The following is a 19,666-nucleotide window of genomic DNA, read 5'->3' as shown; positions in this document are numbered from 1 at the left end:
AGAGAGTTAGAAACATCGATGAGAGAGAAACATCGATCAGCCGCCTCCTGCACACTCCCCACTGGGGATGTGCCTGCAACCAAGGTACATGCCCCCGACCGGAATCAAACCCGGGACCCTTGAGTCTGCAGGCCGACACTCTATCCACTGAGCCAAACTGGCCAGGACTCTATCTATGTTTTAAAAAACTCTCCAGGTGATTCTGGTACAAGCTCAGTTTTGAGAACACTGGTCTACCCTTGGGCTGAACCAAAAGGCCAGCAACTCAATTCAGGAAGTTATTTCTGGGTGACTTGGAGAACAAAGCTGAACATCCCCAGGCCAGGAAACTCAGAGTAAAGGAAGAAAAGTAGATTAGTAAAGATGAGTATAACAGGGACCCAACAGGTTTATGTGTAGAGAATTATGGGAACACAGAGGAAGTGTCTTTAACCCTGAAGGAGTCCGAAAGGCTTCCTGGTGGAGGTGACCTCTGAGCCGATTCCTGAAGACTGCCTACACCAGCTGCAAAGAAGAAGAGAAACCAATAGGGGTATAGTCTGCCCCAAAGAGAGCTACTCTCCTTTTCCCTTTGAGAGGCTGATGCTGCTAAACGGGACAGCTGTCTCCTTCCACTGCGGGCAACGTCGGGGTGCTCCACAGACACCAGAGGGAAGAGCAAGTCTAAAGACTTGAGCAGGGAAAACGGATGAACAACATTAAAGCCATCAACCCACGGGTCATGAAATTCAGAAAATCTGGTTCTGCCCAGCTGGATGCCAGCCACACCTGTCCCTGATCATTTGGAATGTGATAAAATAAAGGCCCATCCCGGGGTGTGCTGGTAAACGATTACAACGGGCTCTCCAGGGAGGAAAAGAAGACCCTCATTTCTAGCATTTGCCAGTTTCTGTGGTGGAAGACTTCCATCGTGGCCAATTTCAAGCTACCAACCCGACTGAATTTTTGTCACTGAATATGGAGTTGGGAAAACACAGAAGTGGTTTTGTAAGCCAATGCTCACCACTGGGCTTAACACAGGTCTTCAAAATCCTGGTTCATTTCCAAAGAGTCTTGGAGAAAAAGCCAAAGCATTCCTGGAGTGAGCGTCTCTCTCTCTCTGTGTGTGTGTGTGTGTGTGCATGCGCGCGTGTTGGCAGGGGTGGGGACAGGGGACAACCACAAGACCCAAAACTAATACCACCAAATAGATTAATGCATAAGCATGCAAGAGGTCAAGAGGGAAAAGTTCAAACATCTGAGAAAGAAATAAAATTGACAAATCTAATGAACACCAATCTGCAATTCCAAGAAAAGTTTCTGAATAAACGTTAATCTTGTCTGATCTAACTTCTTAACCCATCGGTTTGACCTCTTCAAATTAAAAAGACAGATGTCCTGATTTGTATCTCTCTCCTACAAACATTTTATATAGTATGCATTCACTGCAGTTGCCCATCAAGGACACGGATAGTTTCAAAGGCTAAGGAAGATAAATAATTTGGGAACTCCTTCCATCACTTCTCTCACCACAGACACCTGGGGAGTGTCGCACCCCTACTGTCTTTTAAACACTGGTTCTTAAAACTGACTGTGCATCAGAACCCCGGGAGCGATGTGAAAACACAGCTCCCTGAGAACCACTGGCTTATCACAGGTCTTCACAAATCCAGAGTTTCTGACTCAGTCGGACCAAGTGGGGCCCAAGTATGTGCATTTGTAATGACTTCTGGGTGGTGCTGATGCTGCTGGTCCTGGGACCCCCCTTTGAGAACCAGTTTCTTAGATGGTTTTAGGTCACTGCCATCAAGTCATCTTTCTTTAAAATATATATATATTTACATTGATTTCAGAGAGGAAGGGAGAGGGAGAGAGAGAGAGAAACATCAATGATGAGAGAGAATCACTGATTGGCTACCTCCTGCATGCCCCACAGGGGATCGAGCCCTCAACTCAGGCATGTGCCCTGACCGGGAATCAAACCGTGACCTCCTGGTTCATAGGTCGACGCTCAACCACTGAGACACACCGGCTGGCTCAAGTCATTTTTCTTGAGGAAACCACAATGCCCTCCCTTCACAGCCATTTTTATGGGTGGACAACAAGAGATTGGACACCCATCCCCATGGCCTGCCAATCGCTTCGCACATGTATCTGGTTTGGGTGCAGGCATGCATGGCCTGCTGGTATAGCCAAGTGTTCAGAGCAAACTGAGTGTTGAATCTGTTTTAATGGGGTCAAGAGCCTCAACTGCTACGCTTGTTATTTCATCTTTTACCACCACCTGGAGCCTTCCCTCTACCACGTGTGGTGGGCTGGGTGAACTGCACTGCCCCATCTTGTAGTGGAGGAAGGTTAAGGTCTGAGAGGGGACGTGACCTGCCCTGGCTGGACTGTGCATTTTAAACTGAGCCTTGCTTCCTTTGCACCCCACTTTCAGTTTGGGGCCCACTGGGACCAAGGTCAGGTGGAAGCGACAGGGGGAGCCTGATCCCAAACCAGGTCATCATCTGATACCTCACTCCCCTCACTACATATGCTCTCAGGACTCCTTGCCCAACCCTAACAGGCCCTGGGTTTTCGGAATTCCTCTCATTAGTACAGTTTTTCTTTGTACTTTGTTGCTGCTGCACTTGCAAGCAGTTATTTCCCATCACTGCTCCCGACTTCACCCCTGCAGGCTTAAAGGCCGAGTAACAGTGCCCTTGGGTTGCCCCGCCCCAGCACCCAGGTGAGGGAGTCACTTCCAGGCTGTACTTCCCAAGGACACCAGGGTGTGGAGAGCATGTACCGTCACCCCTCACAAAGGGCTGCATCCACCTCTGTCTCAGGCACAGAGAGCAGGGTTTGCAGAGTCCCTCAGAGCGACACCATCTCTGTGTTCGCCAGGACCTGCTGAGGGCATCCTGGAGCCAGCCCTCTGTGTGCAAACAGCTTCTCCTTATACAGCCCATTTGCTGGGTGGACAAGAGGAGAGCCTGAAAGGTCCATGCTTCCATAGTTGGAGAAGTGCCTCCAAAGATTACACCAGAGAGTCTCAGGAACAAACCAGCTCTTCCCAAGTCCCAGAAAAGCGTGGCTCAAGGACTCCCCCGCCCACCGCAATGTGGTTGCCTACGGGGTCAACATTTCCCAAAGACATCCTTCAGCACTTCATGAGTTACGTCAGGACCGGGACCCAACCTCTCTGGGCCTCAGTTTCCTCCTCTGTAAAACAGGAGCAATGACGGAACCAACCTGGTAAGCTTACTGTGAAGATTAAAGGAACACTCGTGCCCAGCCTGCCTCCCAGGACGCCTGGCAGAGGGAGCGCCCATAAGGGTGCTGCTTTTATCAGTAGGGAGGCCACCAACTGCATGTTTGCCTCGTTTATGTCCCTTAAGAGTTTCCACTTAGATGCAATTAAACGAAAGAGGAGTCTTTTTCCACCGAAGGGTCCGAGACACGTAATGTGCTTTCCCTATAGAGAGGGATCCGTGGGGCCCATCCCCCAACATGATAAAGGAGGAGCGTGAAAAGACAAAAGGGGTCCTTGTAGGGTCCACCAGGTCAAACGGCCTTTCAGAGGAACGCCACAGCTGAGCGGCAGCCACGGGCAGACCCAGCAAGCGAGTGAAACCAGCATCGTCCGAACAAAAGCGGCGCCCTTGCCAACCCCACACTTACTTCCAGGACCGTCCATTGTTCGACAACAATAGCATCGTAGCCCGGCATGGTTTTGCTATCTTCTGTGGAAACGGCTTCAAAGATGAATACTCCATCTGTCAAGCTGTGTAAGGAATCTGTTGGAAAAAGAAAAAGAAGAAAAAAAAGGGGTGGTGGTGGTTGGGTAAGCCGTCTGTGGCAGAAGCCTACAAGCAGCAAAGGTTTTCACTGCATTCATTAATAATCCCAATCAGAACATCTCTTCAGCATGTTAATTAAAGGAGGCACACACTGCCATCGAGTCGAGCCCCGTCAGAGTGAATGAGACTAATTTCCCTCGCAGTTTTGAATAATATCCTTGATTTTATGAGCCCAAATTTCATTGTTAGCAATCACCATTTGATTTCACGCGTTTACCTTCCTTTCCACGCTCCAGCGTCAGGATGCACTGGGGAGAACTTATTCAGGGCAAAACACAGCCATTTAGAGGCAGTTTTTAGAAGAAAGCTATATTTAGGTGAGAGACGTTTTTTGAAAGCGGGGACAGATATGACACACCAGATCTGAGCTTGTCAGATGCATGCTAGTGGCGCTGCTTCTTGGAAGTTCCCAGGATGTGGGCTGCCGTACAAACAACTCTTCAGGCAGCGCTTGTCAACAGGCAGAATTTGGGGGGAGGGGAGTTTTCCCAGATGATTTATCGCTGAAAACATCTCCCTGGGCATTGCTTTAGCCAATGTGCCAAGTTCTGGGTTCGGTACAATTCAACAAATGCACGCTACACAAACAGCACGATTCAAGACTGTCTTGGGCAACTAGGTATTAAGAAAATCACAGCAGGGTCCCTACCCCTGCAGAAGACAGTAAGGGGGGAGCTTTCTGCGCCCCCCCTTTTTTATGAATGGCTCCTAATGCCCTTGAGCAGTGGTTCTCAACCTTCCTAATGCCGCGACCCTTTCATACAGTTCCTCATGTTGTGACCCAATCATAAAATTATTTTCGTTGCTACTTCCTAACTGTAATGTTGCTACTGTTATGAATCGTAATGTAAATATTTGATATGCAGGATGTATTTTCATTGGTACAAATTGAACATAATTAAAGCATAGTGATTAATCACAAAAACAATATGTAATTATATATGTGTTTTCTGATGGTCTTAGGCAACCCCTGTGAAAGGGTCGTTCAAGCCCCAAAGGGGTCGCGACCCACAGATTGAGAACCACTGCCCTAGATTCATTTAGATTAGAGACTGTGGAAAAGAGGACTGGACTTAGAAGCAGGTGGCTTGGGTCCATGTTTTATCAAAAGAAGTGATGTGATCCCTTTGAGGGACTTGGTCTCTCATCTGTGAAATGTGGTGGCGGACAGAGACTCACTCCTGGCCCCTGGATTCTACTCTACAAATCACCGCTCAGTCAGACTGCTATGGACAGACTTGTGGCCCTCACACCCCCAGCCCAAAGCCTATGGTTGAAACTCGAACCTCCAAAGTGACTGTATTTGGAGATAGGGCCTCTAGGGAAATCACTGAGGTCATAAGGGTGAGCCCTAATCTGTCAGGTCTGATGTCCTTATAGGAAATGGGACACCAGACCCCTTCCCCGGTCCTTGCACAGAGCAAGGGCCATATGAGGACACAGAGAAGGAGCTAGCTGTCTGCAGGTCAGGAAGAGAGGTCTCACCAAAAACCAAATTTGCCGGCACCTTGAACATGGACTTCATTTCAAGTAAGATCCCAGGGGTTAATCAATACCAAGCTCCAGTTTTTAATTGTTTCCTATCCCGAGAATCTGTTAGCAAACAGCCTTAGCAAAACTTATAAGCTTGCCTCTCGTCTGCTCTGCTTAAAAGCTTCCCCCAATGTTTGTCCAATGCCTTCCTAAGAGACGTTTTGCAAAAGGGACCAAGGAAGAACAGAGATGCTCTTCAGCTGAACGACAAGCATTTTGGGATCCAGGACAAGCATGGACCACAGTCCAGCTCATCTTGAAAGTTGGGCCCAGCTGGAGCCCCTGCTGCTTGAGACCAGAAGATGCTGTGATTCCTCTGGGATTATATCCACACGGCAGAAATCCCCTCAGGCTTCTACAAAAATATGTTCTATCCAATTTCCAAAGTCTCTACCTACAGATGTCCTCAAAGGAGCACCTCCAAGCCCTACCAGGTGCCTACCATGTACTTCACAGAGTCAAGTGCCCAACTTGATCCAAACAACGCGATGGTGTTTAGCCTGCCAACGGCACTGTGCTGCCGAGTGGCGGTCCAGAGGGGGAAGAAGACACTGCAGTCAGTCCAGACTTCCTTTCCCACCCCTGCCTGGCTGCCCCTTCCTCCCGATCGGATCGCAGGCCTAGGAGGAGGGTTGTGCAGTCAGTGGGGAGAGGTACGCAGGCCTGGGCTGGGAGGAGGGCTGTGCAGTCAGCAGGGAGAGGTACGGCAGCACTTGGGGGCATGAAGTAGGAACAAGCCAGGCCCTTATTTCCCAGCCTCCTCATCCAGCATCTGCCTTCCCACCTCTCAGCCTGCTGCTCCGCTATCTCGAATCCAGAGTGCTGATTCACCTACCGGTTACTTAACTCCAAAGCAAGCTCAGAGTGGCTGTCACAGTTTGGTCATCTGTAACAGCAAAAAAGTCACTGAACCACAGAGAGCAGACAGCTGTGCTTTTAAACAGTCCCCCGTTTTGACGGCCGTGCCCACCCCCGTCTCCTCAGTGCCCTCTAGCTCAGCCTCCGCGCTGGGTATAAATAGCTCTATCTGAGAGTGAAGGCTCCCGATGCAAAAGGTTAGCTCGCCCTCCATCTCTGGAAAACACTCCATTATCACTGCATTTTTTATAAAAGTAAAGCAGCTTCCCTACTGTGCACGGAGAGCTATTCGCCCTGGTACTATATAAATATTTGATGCCGGTCTTTTGGCAAAAGGCCACCTTAACACTCCAAGCTTATGATTTACAAGAAGGAAGTGGGGAAAGGAGATTTGCCCTATTATCCCAAGAGGTAAATTCTATGAGGCAGCAGCTCTTCCCCTGTAGCCTCTGACACATTAACACTCCATCCAGCAAGCTAACCTGCGGGCTCACCTGAGGTGCTATTCTTCCCCAACCTCTGGCAGGAAACGCACACACCACGACAAGTGGTCAACGCATGTGGTCTAGAAAAAATGTTACTCTGCTCCTTTTAAGCAGCTAGATGGGACTAAATTGTCCACACCGAGGCAGCTGGCATGACAGATCTCCTCGGCTCTCTGAAAGCCCTTCTTCCCATCAGGCCCTGCATGGTGCTCGTGGCACCACCTTGGTTCCAGGAATGGCACGCACCTGCTGCAGGTCCATAATTGCCCATGTTGTCATACCGACCTCTAACCCCACCGCATATAATTATGGATCAACCAATCCCGGCTGATGGTGCCACGCTGCTTCCCAATCACACTGCAGCTGATCTGACAACAAAAAAGCAAGCCGGTTTGCTGCCTGTTCCCGTTTCTCCAGCCCTCGCTGCTGCTCTCGGCCTTCCTTCCTGCACTGAAGCAGTGAATAACCTAGGCCCCTCTTCAGTTACAGGAAGGGTTCGCCTGCAAGTCCAGCGCCACTGAACTGACGGAGGAAGACATGCTCCGCGTCATTGCCTGTGTGTGTAAGGCACCCGGCCGGGCACAGTTCATGGCTTCTCACTGAGCCAGTTACACGGGTTGATCACCTTGTGAAAATCCACTGAGCTAAATCCTTATGCCCTGTACAGTTTTCTATAGATGTGCTATGGTCCAAGAGAAAATGCACTTCATGCTGTAAGCGAAACCTACATTATTCATTGGCTCCTCAGAGAGAGAAGCCATAACCTGGAACCACCAGGCCCAACGTTCTTGGAGATGGCAGCGTCCCAAGGGAGCGGCTACTAGAAGCAGCTGGAACTACCTCGCTCTCCCTCCCCTTCCATTCCCTCCACCCCTAGCTCTTCGAACAGGGCACACGGGGCCTGCCTGAGGGTTTGAAAGTATGTCTGTATAAAATATATGTCTCTACATGTATTTAACCTGAAATATGTGCATGTCTTTTACATGTATACTTTGCAAATATAAAGTCATGTACGTTGTGATAGGCGTCAATAAAAAAAAAGATGGTAAAAACACCAAAGGATACTTGGATTTAGATGCGGCTGGGGCACTGGGGAGAGGCCCCAGGAAGACAATCGTTTCCTGTCGTAAGTGCTTAATTTATCAAGATCTTGGAACTGAATTCCACTTAATGGGAAAGAGCTAGAGAAGGTGAGAGAGACAGGTAAGATGAATATCCCCAAGAGGCACTGGCCCACAAAACAGGACATTGTGCAGGAGAAGAGGCCAGGGTTATGTCAAGCAGGCAGGTCATGCAGAACGACTCTTCTAAGTGGAAGAGCAGTGAGGATGTGGTCACCATGGGCAGTACAGGTCATTGGCCTGCATTCTGGTTTGGACAACTCACTGCCAAGGCCATATCTGAGACCACTGAAGACATCTGAATATGGGCTGGGGAAAGGCGATACTGCCAGAGGGGGAAGGAGTGTGGGGCCGGGAGAGGTGAGGGCAGGGACAGGGTCATGGTCAGGGCTCGGGAGGGCCAGCACAGGCCAAGGGCAGGGCAAGGAGAGAAAAGTGAGGACAGAGTGAGATGAGGACAAGTGGAGAGCAAAGAGGGGGGCAAGGCAGGGTGAGGGTAGAATAACAGAAATGTAGAGCAAGGACAGGGCCGGGGGACACAGGGAGGGCCCTGACAGGGCAAGGGGAGCTGGTGGTGGCAGCAGTAGCCTTGGTGGCCACAATGGCAGCAGGGATTCTGCTGGCCTGGATGCCCTGGGTGAGAAATCAGGTTCCTGGGTGGCCTTCAGCTGGTGGGCAGCCAGCTCCGTCTCACCCTGACCCGACTCCTAGTGTCTGCCGACTCCTCATCACCTCCAGCTTAGCAGAAGGTCTCCTCCCCGCCTCTTTCGCCCTCTAGAGGCATCCATCCTGACCTTTGTCCCGCTGGCTGGAGTGTTTCTATGTACCTGTCTGCTCTGCTGTCTGACCAGCCCGGGGATCCATCCACACTGCTGGCTGGCCACCCAGGTCTCGCTGCTTCCCTGAGGGTGACCCTGGAGCTCCCCATCCTCCCCGAGGGCCACCTCGACTTCTCCCCAACACGGCCACCTCTCTTCTCTCCTCCTCCATGTCCCTTTCCCCTGCCCACACCCTTCTTTCTCCCTGCCACCTCCTTGCCGGGACAATGACTTAATCGCTCTGCGCTTCCCTGTCCACAGCTGTAACGCAGGCATAACAACTGTGCCCCCTTCCCCAGGTTGTGGGGAATAAGTGAGTTGCTATGTTTGAACTGCTTAGAGTCGCAACAGCACATGGTACCAGCGAGGTGCCAGCCGTCAGCATCATCACGCTTTGCTCTCCCCTGGGCCTTAGCTTGCCAGGGTGTAAGGGCACAGCCTCCCCAGCCCAAGACACCTGATCCCTCTGTGGAGAGGAGCCCTGAACATCATGAACAGAAGCCCACATCTGAGGACCACGAGAATCTTTCCACGTCCTGGGGAGCAGAGCCTCGAAAACAGAAGCTGGAATCTTAACTGCGTAATTCAGGCTGAAACATCGCCTTGTTTATGGGACAAAGTTCCCGTGAGTTCTCTGACTCTGTTGAACATAATCTGGAGTACAAAGACCCGCGGAGGAGTGAGACGGGTGCTTTTCCAGATGGCAAAGCGCTTAAAGATGTGCTTCCAGCTCTGCCAGGTCTATTTGTAAGGACACTAATTGTCTTCTTAGAAACAGGTTCCTTTTCTAATTAGGAATATCTTGCTTCTTTTTTTTTTTTCAATTCCGGGAAAAGAACATATGCATATGTCATCCCTGGCCAACGGAAACCTCGGGCTTTTCCAGAGCAGACATGCCCTACCCACTGAGCATTATTCCCAAGTCACACTCTCCCTCCTGCCAGACACACAGGGTGAAACCGCGTTTGAATGCTGGGACGGCTTACATGAATTCTGTTCTGAGAATTTTGCAGCCGTCCCCGCGACAGAGAAATGGCAGCCCCGCCGTGGATATGCCACGGGCTTGGTGCAGGCTCTCACAGCTGCGCTCGCCAGGGGGGATTTCACCCTGTGTCTTCAAGGCCGGAAGGCTGGACTGGATGCGGCTAAAGCCCACGAAGGACAGAACAGCATTTCAACCACCCGAGTCAAATCGGAAGAAAAGTCTGTGCGGCTGGACTCCGGGCTGAAGAATGGGGTGAGGAGTGGAGGAGACTCAGCCTCCATTGCCAAAGCCACAATGGCTAGAGAGACAATGAAGGGCACTGCGAACTTTCAAGGCGACCTCTTGGGTTGTTTGCCCCCGATGTGTGCGGGCAGGAAGGCCAAAGAGAAAAACGTCTCTTTGGATTCCCCAGCGCTCCTAAGGGGGAGATGACCAGTGGCTGTCTGTGTAGCTGCCACCTTCGGTGCCTCCCTGCAGCTTTAGGATGTGAGCACAGCTAACCATCAGTTTTCCCAAGGAGAAACGCAAAACTGTGCACAGCCACAGGGAGCCTCTGGGAGCACCAAGAGGCGATGAAAGGAGCTGATGTGACCACAATCCAGGTTGGGAGATGGGGTGTCCCTGCAGGAAGCAGGAACTGAAGAGTTCTCCCCAAGTGCTGATGAATCAGGGCTGTGAACATTTCCCCCAAGCCGACGCCACTGATGTTTTATGGTGCATCTCAGAACAGATGGTGACATTCTCTAGCTTCAGGGGACGTGGCAAGCACCATGGAAAGACGCCTTGTATACAGGGAGGTTACCGACCTTGCTGCCAGAGAACCGAATGGACTCTTCCTTAGTTATATCCATGCAGTGGATACTCTAGCACTGTACTGTCCACTACACTAGCCACTAGGCACATACAGTCCTTGAAATTTATTGATTTTTTTTTTTTTTTTTTGGTAAACAGAGAGAGGAAGAGAAAGGGCTAGAGAGATAGAAACATTGATGAGAGAGGAACATCATTCATCGCCCCCCACTGGGGATCAAGCCACAAACCAGGCATGTGCCCTGACTAGGAATTGAACCGGCGACCTCTTGGTTCCCGGGTTGATGCTCAACCACTGAGCAACACTGGCTGGACAGTCACTGAAATTTAAACGAATGAAAATGAAATTCTAAAATTCAATTTCTCAGCCCTCCTAGCCACATTTCAACAGGTCATTAGCCATGCGTGGCTACCATACTGGAAAGCAAAGAAATAGAAGAGAGATAGAATATTCCCATCATGGCACGAAGTTCTATTGGACAGCGCTGCTCGGGATGTGTTCATAATGAACCAGTCACCTTTCTTCTGACATTCACCCACCACACAGGTGGCTGTGACCACTCTGCCACCCGATGCCTGATGCTATTATGCCATCACATTAACTTAGCTATTGATATTTCTATAGGAACAAGGGATGGTGCCCAATGTTGAGATCTGTCTGTGCTGTAGTGTTCTAAGGCTTTGGATGACATATAGAAGGTACATCCAGAATGAAGACTGATGTCTCTTCTGTGTGTGTTTGCTGACATGGCAAATAATGTAAAATCCAACTCCATTCCTGACTTTGCTAACTCTCAGAGAGAAAACGACTCAACAACCCAGACACTGCACTGTTGGTGCGTCTCCCCTCCCCCCCCCCCAACCCCCTGTTGTGCTGGGATTAACAAATTCGGTGCAACATGTCACTTCCCTGGGAATCCTGCTGACTGGCAGCCCTCGGGACCCACAGCGGCTGGCTTGTTGGCCCCACTCCCCAGTTGCCTCCCAGCTTGGATGCACCCTAGTGACTCAACTTGCCTTTGTGTTAACTCAAAAAAACCCTCCTAATTGCTTGACACACTTCCCCGGGTTGGGCAGACTTGCTCTCTGCCTTCGAAAAGCTGACACCAGCAACGTTGCCAACCCATGCAACAAACCCCAGAGATAACCCATCACTGGGGAGGGAGTCCTGGGTGCCACGAGACCCGGGAATAGTGCGTGTCCCCACGGAGCTTGCAGGAACCAGGCTGTTCAGTGCACGTCTCTGCTGCTAATTCCGAGGTGCTGCTACTGCTACTTCAAATCGTAAGAGTGTCTACAAACAATTCACACTCTCGGAGAGGCATGATCCCAGGGGGCAATTAACAAAACTGGGGAAAAATCTTTTTCAAAGCCTTGAAAAGCAACACAGACGGAGACCACCACCAGTGAAACAGAATCACGCCTGTCTCTGGCATTTCAGAAGAGACCTGGCTAGACGAGGTTTAGAGAGCGAGCAGAGGCGGTGGGCTTTATGGAAAACGCCTCAAGGCGTGTTCGTGGGAAATCAAATGTTGCATGTTCATTAGCTGCAGAGTTTTCTGAGCGAAGCAGGCTCTGGAGATGGGCTCAGAGGACAAGAACGAGAAGGAGAGTTCTCCAGGGCCACCCGGGGGCTGTGGGTTCCATACCATTGACCAGGCCAAGGTAGAAGATGGCATTCACCAGCACGCCTCCTTTCCGGAAGTGGTCGCTCATGTGCTCCAGCCAGTTGGCATCCAAACCGCTCACTGCCTGGCCGTTCGTGGAGACCCGGAGAGGAATGGTGACCGTATAGTATTGCCGGCACTCCTGATGGCTCTTCGGTTTGTTGAAAAGGGCGAAGATCTCCATTTCTGTTGGGATTTGGAAAGGGGGCGGGGAGACCAGAGTTTAGACAGTGATCACAGCTGCCTCCTTGGGTTTAGGGCAGTGGTTGGCAAACCGCGACTTGGCAAACCGCGGCTTGCAAGCCACATGCGGCTCTTTGGCCCCTTGAGTGTGGCTCTTCCACAAAATACCGACTTCTGTACATGGGCCACGAAGTTTCAATCACACTGTATGTGTGCGCCCGCACGTGGTATTTTGTGGAAGAGCCACAGTCAAGGGGCCAAAGAGCCGCATGTGGCTCACGAGCCGCGGTTTGCCGACCACAGGTTTAGTGGAATCTCTCAGGAGCCTGAGAAATGACATCAGAGGTGAAATCTCAGCGAGGGAGCGCTGTTGTCAGACGATAAACCCAATTCCAAGCAGTGAGTTAGGGCTGCCCTGAAAGTGACATGGCCTCATGAACTTCCAGTGGAGACTTAAGTTTTGAATCTGGTATAGAACGTTATCTGGGATTATTCATTTGTGCAGTTAGGTGTTTGAGAGAAGGACCGAGTAGAGAGTCCGAGGAATTCACACAAAGATGTTTTGAAAGAAAAAGCAGACATACTTGGGCGAGAGCTGGTCTGAAGAAAAAAAAAAAAAAAGTCGTCAATGTACACACAGGCACCTAAAAGCAAAAATACTGCCGTAATTCCAGGAACCTTGTCCACCCCTCAACTCGCTATTTATAAACAGCAGTGGTGTTTCCTGGGGCTGAGCCCATAATAGTTAATCAAGCACATCAAAAATACATCACTGATATGTAAAAATAAATACATTCCCGTAAATGAGGGTTCCTGCCCGGAGGGGAAGGTCTGCTCAGCCAGGCAGGAGACACTGGCAGGGGGGCGCTCGACTTCCTGCTCCCTCCTTCACAGCCCGGCTTTTCAAAAATCAATAGTCACCACCACGCGGCAGCCGACCCGCAACCGCCGTACGTGCTGCCCGCCATGAGTGAGCAGTACCGGCCTCTGGAGCGAGTACCTGTAATTTCCATCCAAGTCCGAAGCATCTATTTTTGTGTTTCTCATGCAGTCAAGCAATCAGGGTTCCCCCAGCTTAAAAAAAAACCCTGCTTCCACAGGCTAGTCAGGAATATGCGTTGCTTTCCAAAAATATCTGTTTCAATAAGAAAATCCCTGCCCTTCTTTCAAAGAAATCTTTTAAAGGCCATAAACATTAGCAAAAAAGACAAATGTCACCCTCGGGCTCCCCGCAGGAGACACCTGGCCTACACCCACGCTCTGGGACGCGGTCGCGGGTCTGTCAGTGTTTCAGTTTTTGCACGAGCCAAATAAACAGACTCACTTTCCTTTATTCAAATCAATGCATTGTCAAAGGAAACTCTGCTTCCAGATCCTACGGGAAACAACTACCACTTGCTATAAACAGGCGGGAACGATGAGGCGCATTCACGCCAAATATGTCCATCCGTGTAGCATCTAAAATTACCTCAGATAGGAATTGTATTCTGGACAAAGGAAGTCTTTTCACAGCCCCATCTGAGCCAGCATCAGCGGCGATCTCTGGGGAGCAGTGCTGGGCCCTGAGCCTTTGTCATCAGCAAGAGTTAAGCTCCGGGGGGTGGGGGTGGGGGGGCATTTCCTGCTATCCATTGGCTGGGACCAATTAGGAAAGGGAAGTGCCCATCTTCACAAGAGGACACCCGGATTTTAAACCAGCACCTCTGGCCTCTTCATCGGCCCCACCCCAAGTTACCTTCCCTCAGCCCGCTCGCCTGACTGAGGAAGCTGTCCCAGCCAGTAAAGGCTTTCACACGAGAAAGTAGGTCTTGGTGTGCAAAACTGGCAACCACTACGCTATTTCGTGACTTTGAAACACACACTTGAGGGATGGGGTCATGCGAAGCAAGATTTGTCATGGAGGGGACCCAGGCAATGCATTGGGGCTGGGGGTGGGGACAGGATGTGAACTAGATCCCCAGGCGTTTTCCAGCCCTGGGTGCCAGGGGTTCAAGTGAGACCCAAAGCTACAAAGGCGAGCGGCTGAGCAATGCTCAGATGAGTCCTTGACTTCATCTGGATTTCTTCAGAAGCAGAGCCTGCTATGCCTTTGGGTGCAACTGGTTATCTGGGAAGTGATCCCAGGAAACAGGGTGAGGGGGCAGGGGCGGGAAATAGGGGAAGAGATGAGAGCCAGTGAAGGGTTCATTAACTCGAGGGTTACCATTCGGATCGTACAGGCTCAGTTCCCCTGAGTTGCTGTGGGGAACACACCTCGGATTGCCTTACTGAGGGGCAAGCCAGCCAGGGCCTTTATCCTCAGGGACTGAGGGCCACCCTTGAGGCATTCATTCTGGGCATGCTGAGCCTGGGCCCATCCAGATTCTTGGAATTTGAGGCCATTCTAGGGGACAACTGCAGGCAGAGGCTGAGAAAGCTCTTCCCAGGTGATGCCAAGGTGGGCCAGAGCAACAGCCACCAGAGCCTGCTATCGTCAAGCACAAAAGCATATGAATTAAAGAGAAATCCCAGCCTTTACACGGGAGGAGTGAGTGGGGAAGTTGGAAGTGGCCAAAATCCAAAGCTATATGACCACACTTGATCACACAGGATTCCCCACACACATGGCAAGACAGAAACACAACTTTCCCCAGTGCGAAACAGAAGAGAAAAAGCGGAAGGCCAAAGTGAGAAGTGAGAGTGCGGGGTGGTGTGAAGGGAAGGCACGGCCTATCACACATGGCGCGGTGGTAATGGGGGCCCCCGTCTTCCCATCTGGACCCTCCCCAGTGTGGAGGACCGAGGCCAGAGACAGAAACACATTTGTCAGGAAGGAAAGGAAATGCTGTTGGAATCAAGAGCCTCCAAAGCATTCGTAGAAATGAAATATTGGGAGAAACCTGATTCAGATGCATAACCCTGCGGTCAACTCCGTCCCTCTGTCTCCTTGGCCACAATTCCTCTCTCCACTCATGTGGAAACGAGCCAAGAGAAACTGTCCCTGAATGACGTCCTTTGATGTTTTAATATTCTGATTCTCCGAAACACATCCTCACATGAGCAGGCACCAGGGAGTCCAGAAAGAAGCCCCAAGTTTGTTTAAAGTTTCTCAGCTGCTCTGTGACTCACGCATGACCCCAGCTGGAAGACTTTTCCCGACATTGGACAGAAAGTCCCAGAGGAGGGCGGGGGGAGGGAAAGGCATTGTTTCTGAGAATGGTCTGAGAATGGCTCAAGACGGGGCCTGGCAGAACCCTGGAGAAGCATCAGGACTGTCTTATTGTGCCTGGCTGGCATGGCTCAGTGGTTGAGCTTCAACCCACGAACCAAGAAATCACTGTTTTGATTCTCCGTCAGGGCACATGCCTGGGTTGTGGGGCTTGATCCCCACTAGGGGCATGCGGAAGGCAGCCGCTCGATGATATTCCTTTCTCATGTCATCGGTGCTCCTATCTCTCTCTCTCCTTTCCTCTCTATAAATCAGTAAAAACATATTAAAAAAAACAAAGACCGTGTTGTATTTCTATCTTGCTGTCTTTCTCTTTCCCCCTTGTGCCGTTCCGATCCTCTGTGACCAGGTGTGTCCCTGTAATATGACCTAAGCCAGATAATTCGGGAAGCTGGGGGAGCGAGAGGGGATGTGGGCTCGCTGGGTGCTGCCAGTCTGAGAGCAGCCCACTCTGGCCTTGCTGAGCACCTGGGGAGCAGGGAGGAGGGAGGCAGATGTCCCACAGTGGGACCTTAGGTATGTGGTGGAAGCCTGCAGCCTGTCTGCAGGCAAAGCCCTAGAGAGGCGGTGACGGGCAGGCAGCAGCAGGGCCAGCTGGGTCCTGGTGCTCCAGGAGTCCTCCAGGCTGGAGGGAAGAGAGAGCTCAGAGTCTGGCCTAAGGCACAGGCTTCCAAGGGCTAGACTGGGAGGAGGAGGCGGAGGCTGGTGAGATAGCTGGATAGGAAGAAACAAGTGGGAGTCACACTTGGCCTGGTAGCTGGACTGAGTGGGGGCCACGGTCTGCTTGCTCCTATCTGCAGGGGGAGCTAAGCCGAAAGGTTTGCATTGGGAAGGCAGGGCTGTGGGCACCATGGTGGGAAGAGAGGGCGGGGGGCTTTGGGCCTGTCCAGGTTCCTCAATCTGGGAAAAGGCTGCTTCAGGTTTTGATCAGGCTCGGGCACTAACAGCAGGCATCTTTGTTTGCCAGGGCAAAGTGTGGGCACCACTGCATGCACAGCACGCCACGGGAACCCACTGGTAAGAATAACAGCAGCCACAGGCATACACACTGTATTGACAAGGCCTTTCGCCTTCGCCATCCCATGTGACTCTCCCAGTCTCCGTCGGTTCTGTGCCCAGAAACCTTAAGTGGATCCCCCAGAAATCACAAGCTGGTAAGTGGCAAAGCCAAGAGCCTTTCAAACCCGGAGCCTGGGCTGTTTCCCAAATCTAACAAGAAGCTAATGTCATCAGTGCACAGAAGGCGGGAGCTGAGGACTGCGGGTGGGAGCTCAATAGCGGTTTGCTAATGGGCTGAGTGAAAGGCCAGAAAGATGGTGGCAGGTGGCAGATGTGGGGGGTGGGAGGGTGGGGGCAGGACCACAGGGTAGAACTATCCTGGGGGCACAGGGAAGGGAGGGGCCAATATCAGAAAAGCCAGACTCAGGAGGGTACCCCCACTCTCATTTCACAATGAGCTACCGGCCAAGGAGGCCTACTGACTACAATCCCCTCAGCCGAGATGTGCCATGGAGACCCTGGCCCAGGTTTCTGCCTGGCACTGTAAGCATTTGCGTGGGCACAGGGTGAGAAGGGCAATGCTTTGAAGACATTATATTATTTCCGTGACAGTGGGAACAATTTCAATTTGCACGAACCTGTCTGGCCTCCCTGTTTCTGCGACTGAAGTTGCAGCAACAGAGACACTGAGGGAAGAAGGACAAGACGGGGAACGCTGGAGGCCAGGAGAGAAGTGGCAGGTGGACATCGGTGACACCTTCCTTACCTTTCCCTGCACTGGCCTGCCCACCCGGCCTGCTTATTACAAAGGAAGAACACAAGCTCCCTATGGACGGAGATGCCTCACAAGGGGCCTGGTCTTCTGAGCAGAGCTGCCTGGGGCGGGGGAGCGTGAGAGGAAAGGGGAAGCATCCTGGAGCAGCCAGGCATGGGGCTGTCCCTGCGCCAGCTCAGGTGATCTCTGCACAGCCAGGCCATCAGACCAACAGGAAATTCCCCCGGACCAGAAAATAAAAGTCAATGAGCAGGAAGAAAACCACATGATGGGCCTCTGAGGGGGCCAAGTGGGCACATGGCATAACCTCTGGACCAGAGCCGCTGTTCCCTGGAGCCTGTGGGGGTGAGGAGGGGGCAACCAGCTCTGTTTCTGATGGAGAATGCGCTGGCAAGCCCTATCTGAGCAGCCCCGGCCTAGACTGGCTCCCCTAGGCCTCCTATAAAGGAAATAAATTAACTGAGGAGAAAGAGGGGGAAGGAGGGAGGCTCCCTTGGGACTTTTTTTAATTGTCTTGCTGTGATTGCCTATTTAAGCCCACCTGGCAGGAGGAGGAGGAGAAGTAAAAACACTTCACCCTCCTTAGGGGTTCCTGAGAGGAAGGTAAGCTGAAAGCTGAGCAAGCAGTGGAGAGGGGAAGCTGGTGGGGGTGTTTGGGGTGGGGGGTGCAAGGAAAAGAGTTCCCAGGACGAAGATTAGGAGAGAGGCTGCGGCGAGATGAGGGCCATGACCAATGCGGACAGGGTCCCTGGACATCTGGCCTTCGAGCAGGCCGACTGCTGAAGCTATTAGATAAAATTTAACTCCATGAGGGCATGGAAGGTGACTTTGCTCATCTGTGAAATGGGCATAATCACAGCATCTTCTTTCATACAGTTGCCATGAGATGCCATCTAGAGGACACACAGGAAGAACTGAGACCACTTGCAGTGGTTCTCAACCTTCCTAATGCTGCGACCCTTTAATACAGTTCCTCATGTTGTGGTGGCCCCCGACCATAAAATTATTTTCGTTGCTACTTCATAACTGTAATTTTGCTACTGTTGTGAATCGTAATGTAAACATCTGATATGCAGGATGTATTTTCAGGGGTCGCGACCCACAGGTTGAGAACTGCTGACTTAGAGGGTCATCACCATTGTGACTGTGTCTGTCCATCCACCACAAGGCTGTGCACGGGCACTAGTAACCCCTGTGTGTTCATTCTCTGCTGAAAAAACACATTTATTCCACAAAAAGAGGAAAAGGATGACAGTGAGCTGTCTACATTTCAGGGACCAGTGGCCTCCTGAGCAGAGAGGTAAGATCCAGCCTCATGTATAGACAACAGACAGGTGCCCACGTAGTGAGATGGGGGGGAGAGGTGCTAGAACACCCTGCACAGCTAACATGAACCCGGATTCCCGGCAGGAACTAGCTTTCTAGTGGAGAATAGGGACTTGAGGAAATGGGACACAGACCAGGACACGCTGGCGTTCAGGGTCCCTGGGTGTTCTGTGAGGGGAGTCTTCGGGTCAGGGAGGTGAACTGTCACAGGGCAGCAGGAGGCACCTGGGGAAAGGTTGATGCTAGGACAAACCGCCCCAATGACCCCTCCCTGGGGTCAAACACGGAAGGCAGGATGTCTGGAAAAAATGCTGGGGAAGGTGGATTCTGGAACAGGAAATACGTGAAACCCCTGAGGGGAACCTCCGTATTCACTGCCTCCATTCTCAAAGCCAGGGTTCCATTCAGAGCAGCCCGTACCCCAATACTAACAGCTCACACTTAGTCAAGCAGTGGCAAGTGTTTCAAATGTGCATCTCATTGAACCTTCCATCAACGAACTATTGTTCTAGCCCTATTTTCCAGGGTAAGACACGGAAGCACAGAAGGGTATGTTGGCCAAGACTGCCTAGCTAGAAGGTAGTGGCCTGGCATGGAAACAGACTCCAGGTTCCTAACCACGGTGCCACCTGCCTCTCCACAACTCCTGCCCCTCACCGCCCGAGCTCCTGGACTGTAGAGAAGGGCTCCAAGGGGTTCAGAGCGCGCACACACCCAGCCCACCAGCAATGAGCGGATGGAGGTTTCTGGAATGAGACTTGGACGTTCATTAGGAGGCACACACAGGGTCTCAATGTGCTCTCGGTTCCTCTGGAGGGAGAAGTCTACCTTGAACAATGAAAAATCCCACAGACAAAGAGCTCTACTGCAGTACCTAATAGGGACCTGGGCCTCGAATCAACAGAAATCCTAATGTATCCAAGAACTGAGGCAGCGCCAATCTCTCTCCCTCTGAATCAACTTGGCATATACGTCCCTGGAATGAATCATCTCACAGTGTTCTTTTCAGGAAGTACTGGCATAACAACTCCCCCTCCCCCCACCACCAACACACACACACACACACACACACAC

At 51.4% G+C, this 19,666-nt stretch overlaps 1 protein-coding gene across 1 annotated transcript in view; it reads right to left on the bottom strand.

Annotated features, from left to right (window-relative positions):
• Window positions 1–19,666, bottom strand: part of RFTN1 (raftlin, lipid raft linker 1) — a 163,427-nt gene that overhangs the window by 34,459 nt on the left and 109,302 nt on the right. Inside the window, exons 5-6 of the mRNA XM_006770209.2 lie at window positions 12,084–12,287; window positions 3,646–3,761 (exon numbers count right to left, since the gene is read on the bottom strand). Coding sequence (XP_006770272.1) covers window positions 3,646–3,761; window positions 12,084–12,287 — 320 coding nt within the window. The remainder of the gene's footprint in view (window positions 1–3,645; window positions 3,762–12,083; window positions 12,288–19,666) is intronic.

The sequence above is a fragment of the Myotis davidii genome, unplaced genomic scaffold, assembly GCF_000327345.1.
Source record: "Myotis davidii unplaced genomic scaffold, ASM32734v1 scaffold962, whole genome shotgun sequence".
In the NCBI taxonomy this organism is placed as follows: Eukaryota; Metazoa; Chordata; class Mammalia; order Chiroptera; family Vespertilionidae; genus Myotis; species Myotis davidii.
This window is presented reverse-complemented; position numbering and strand designations above follow the sequence as displayed.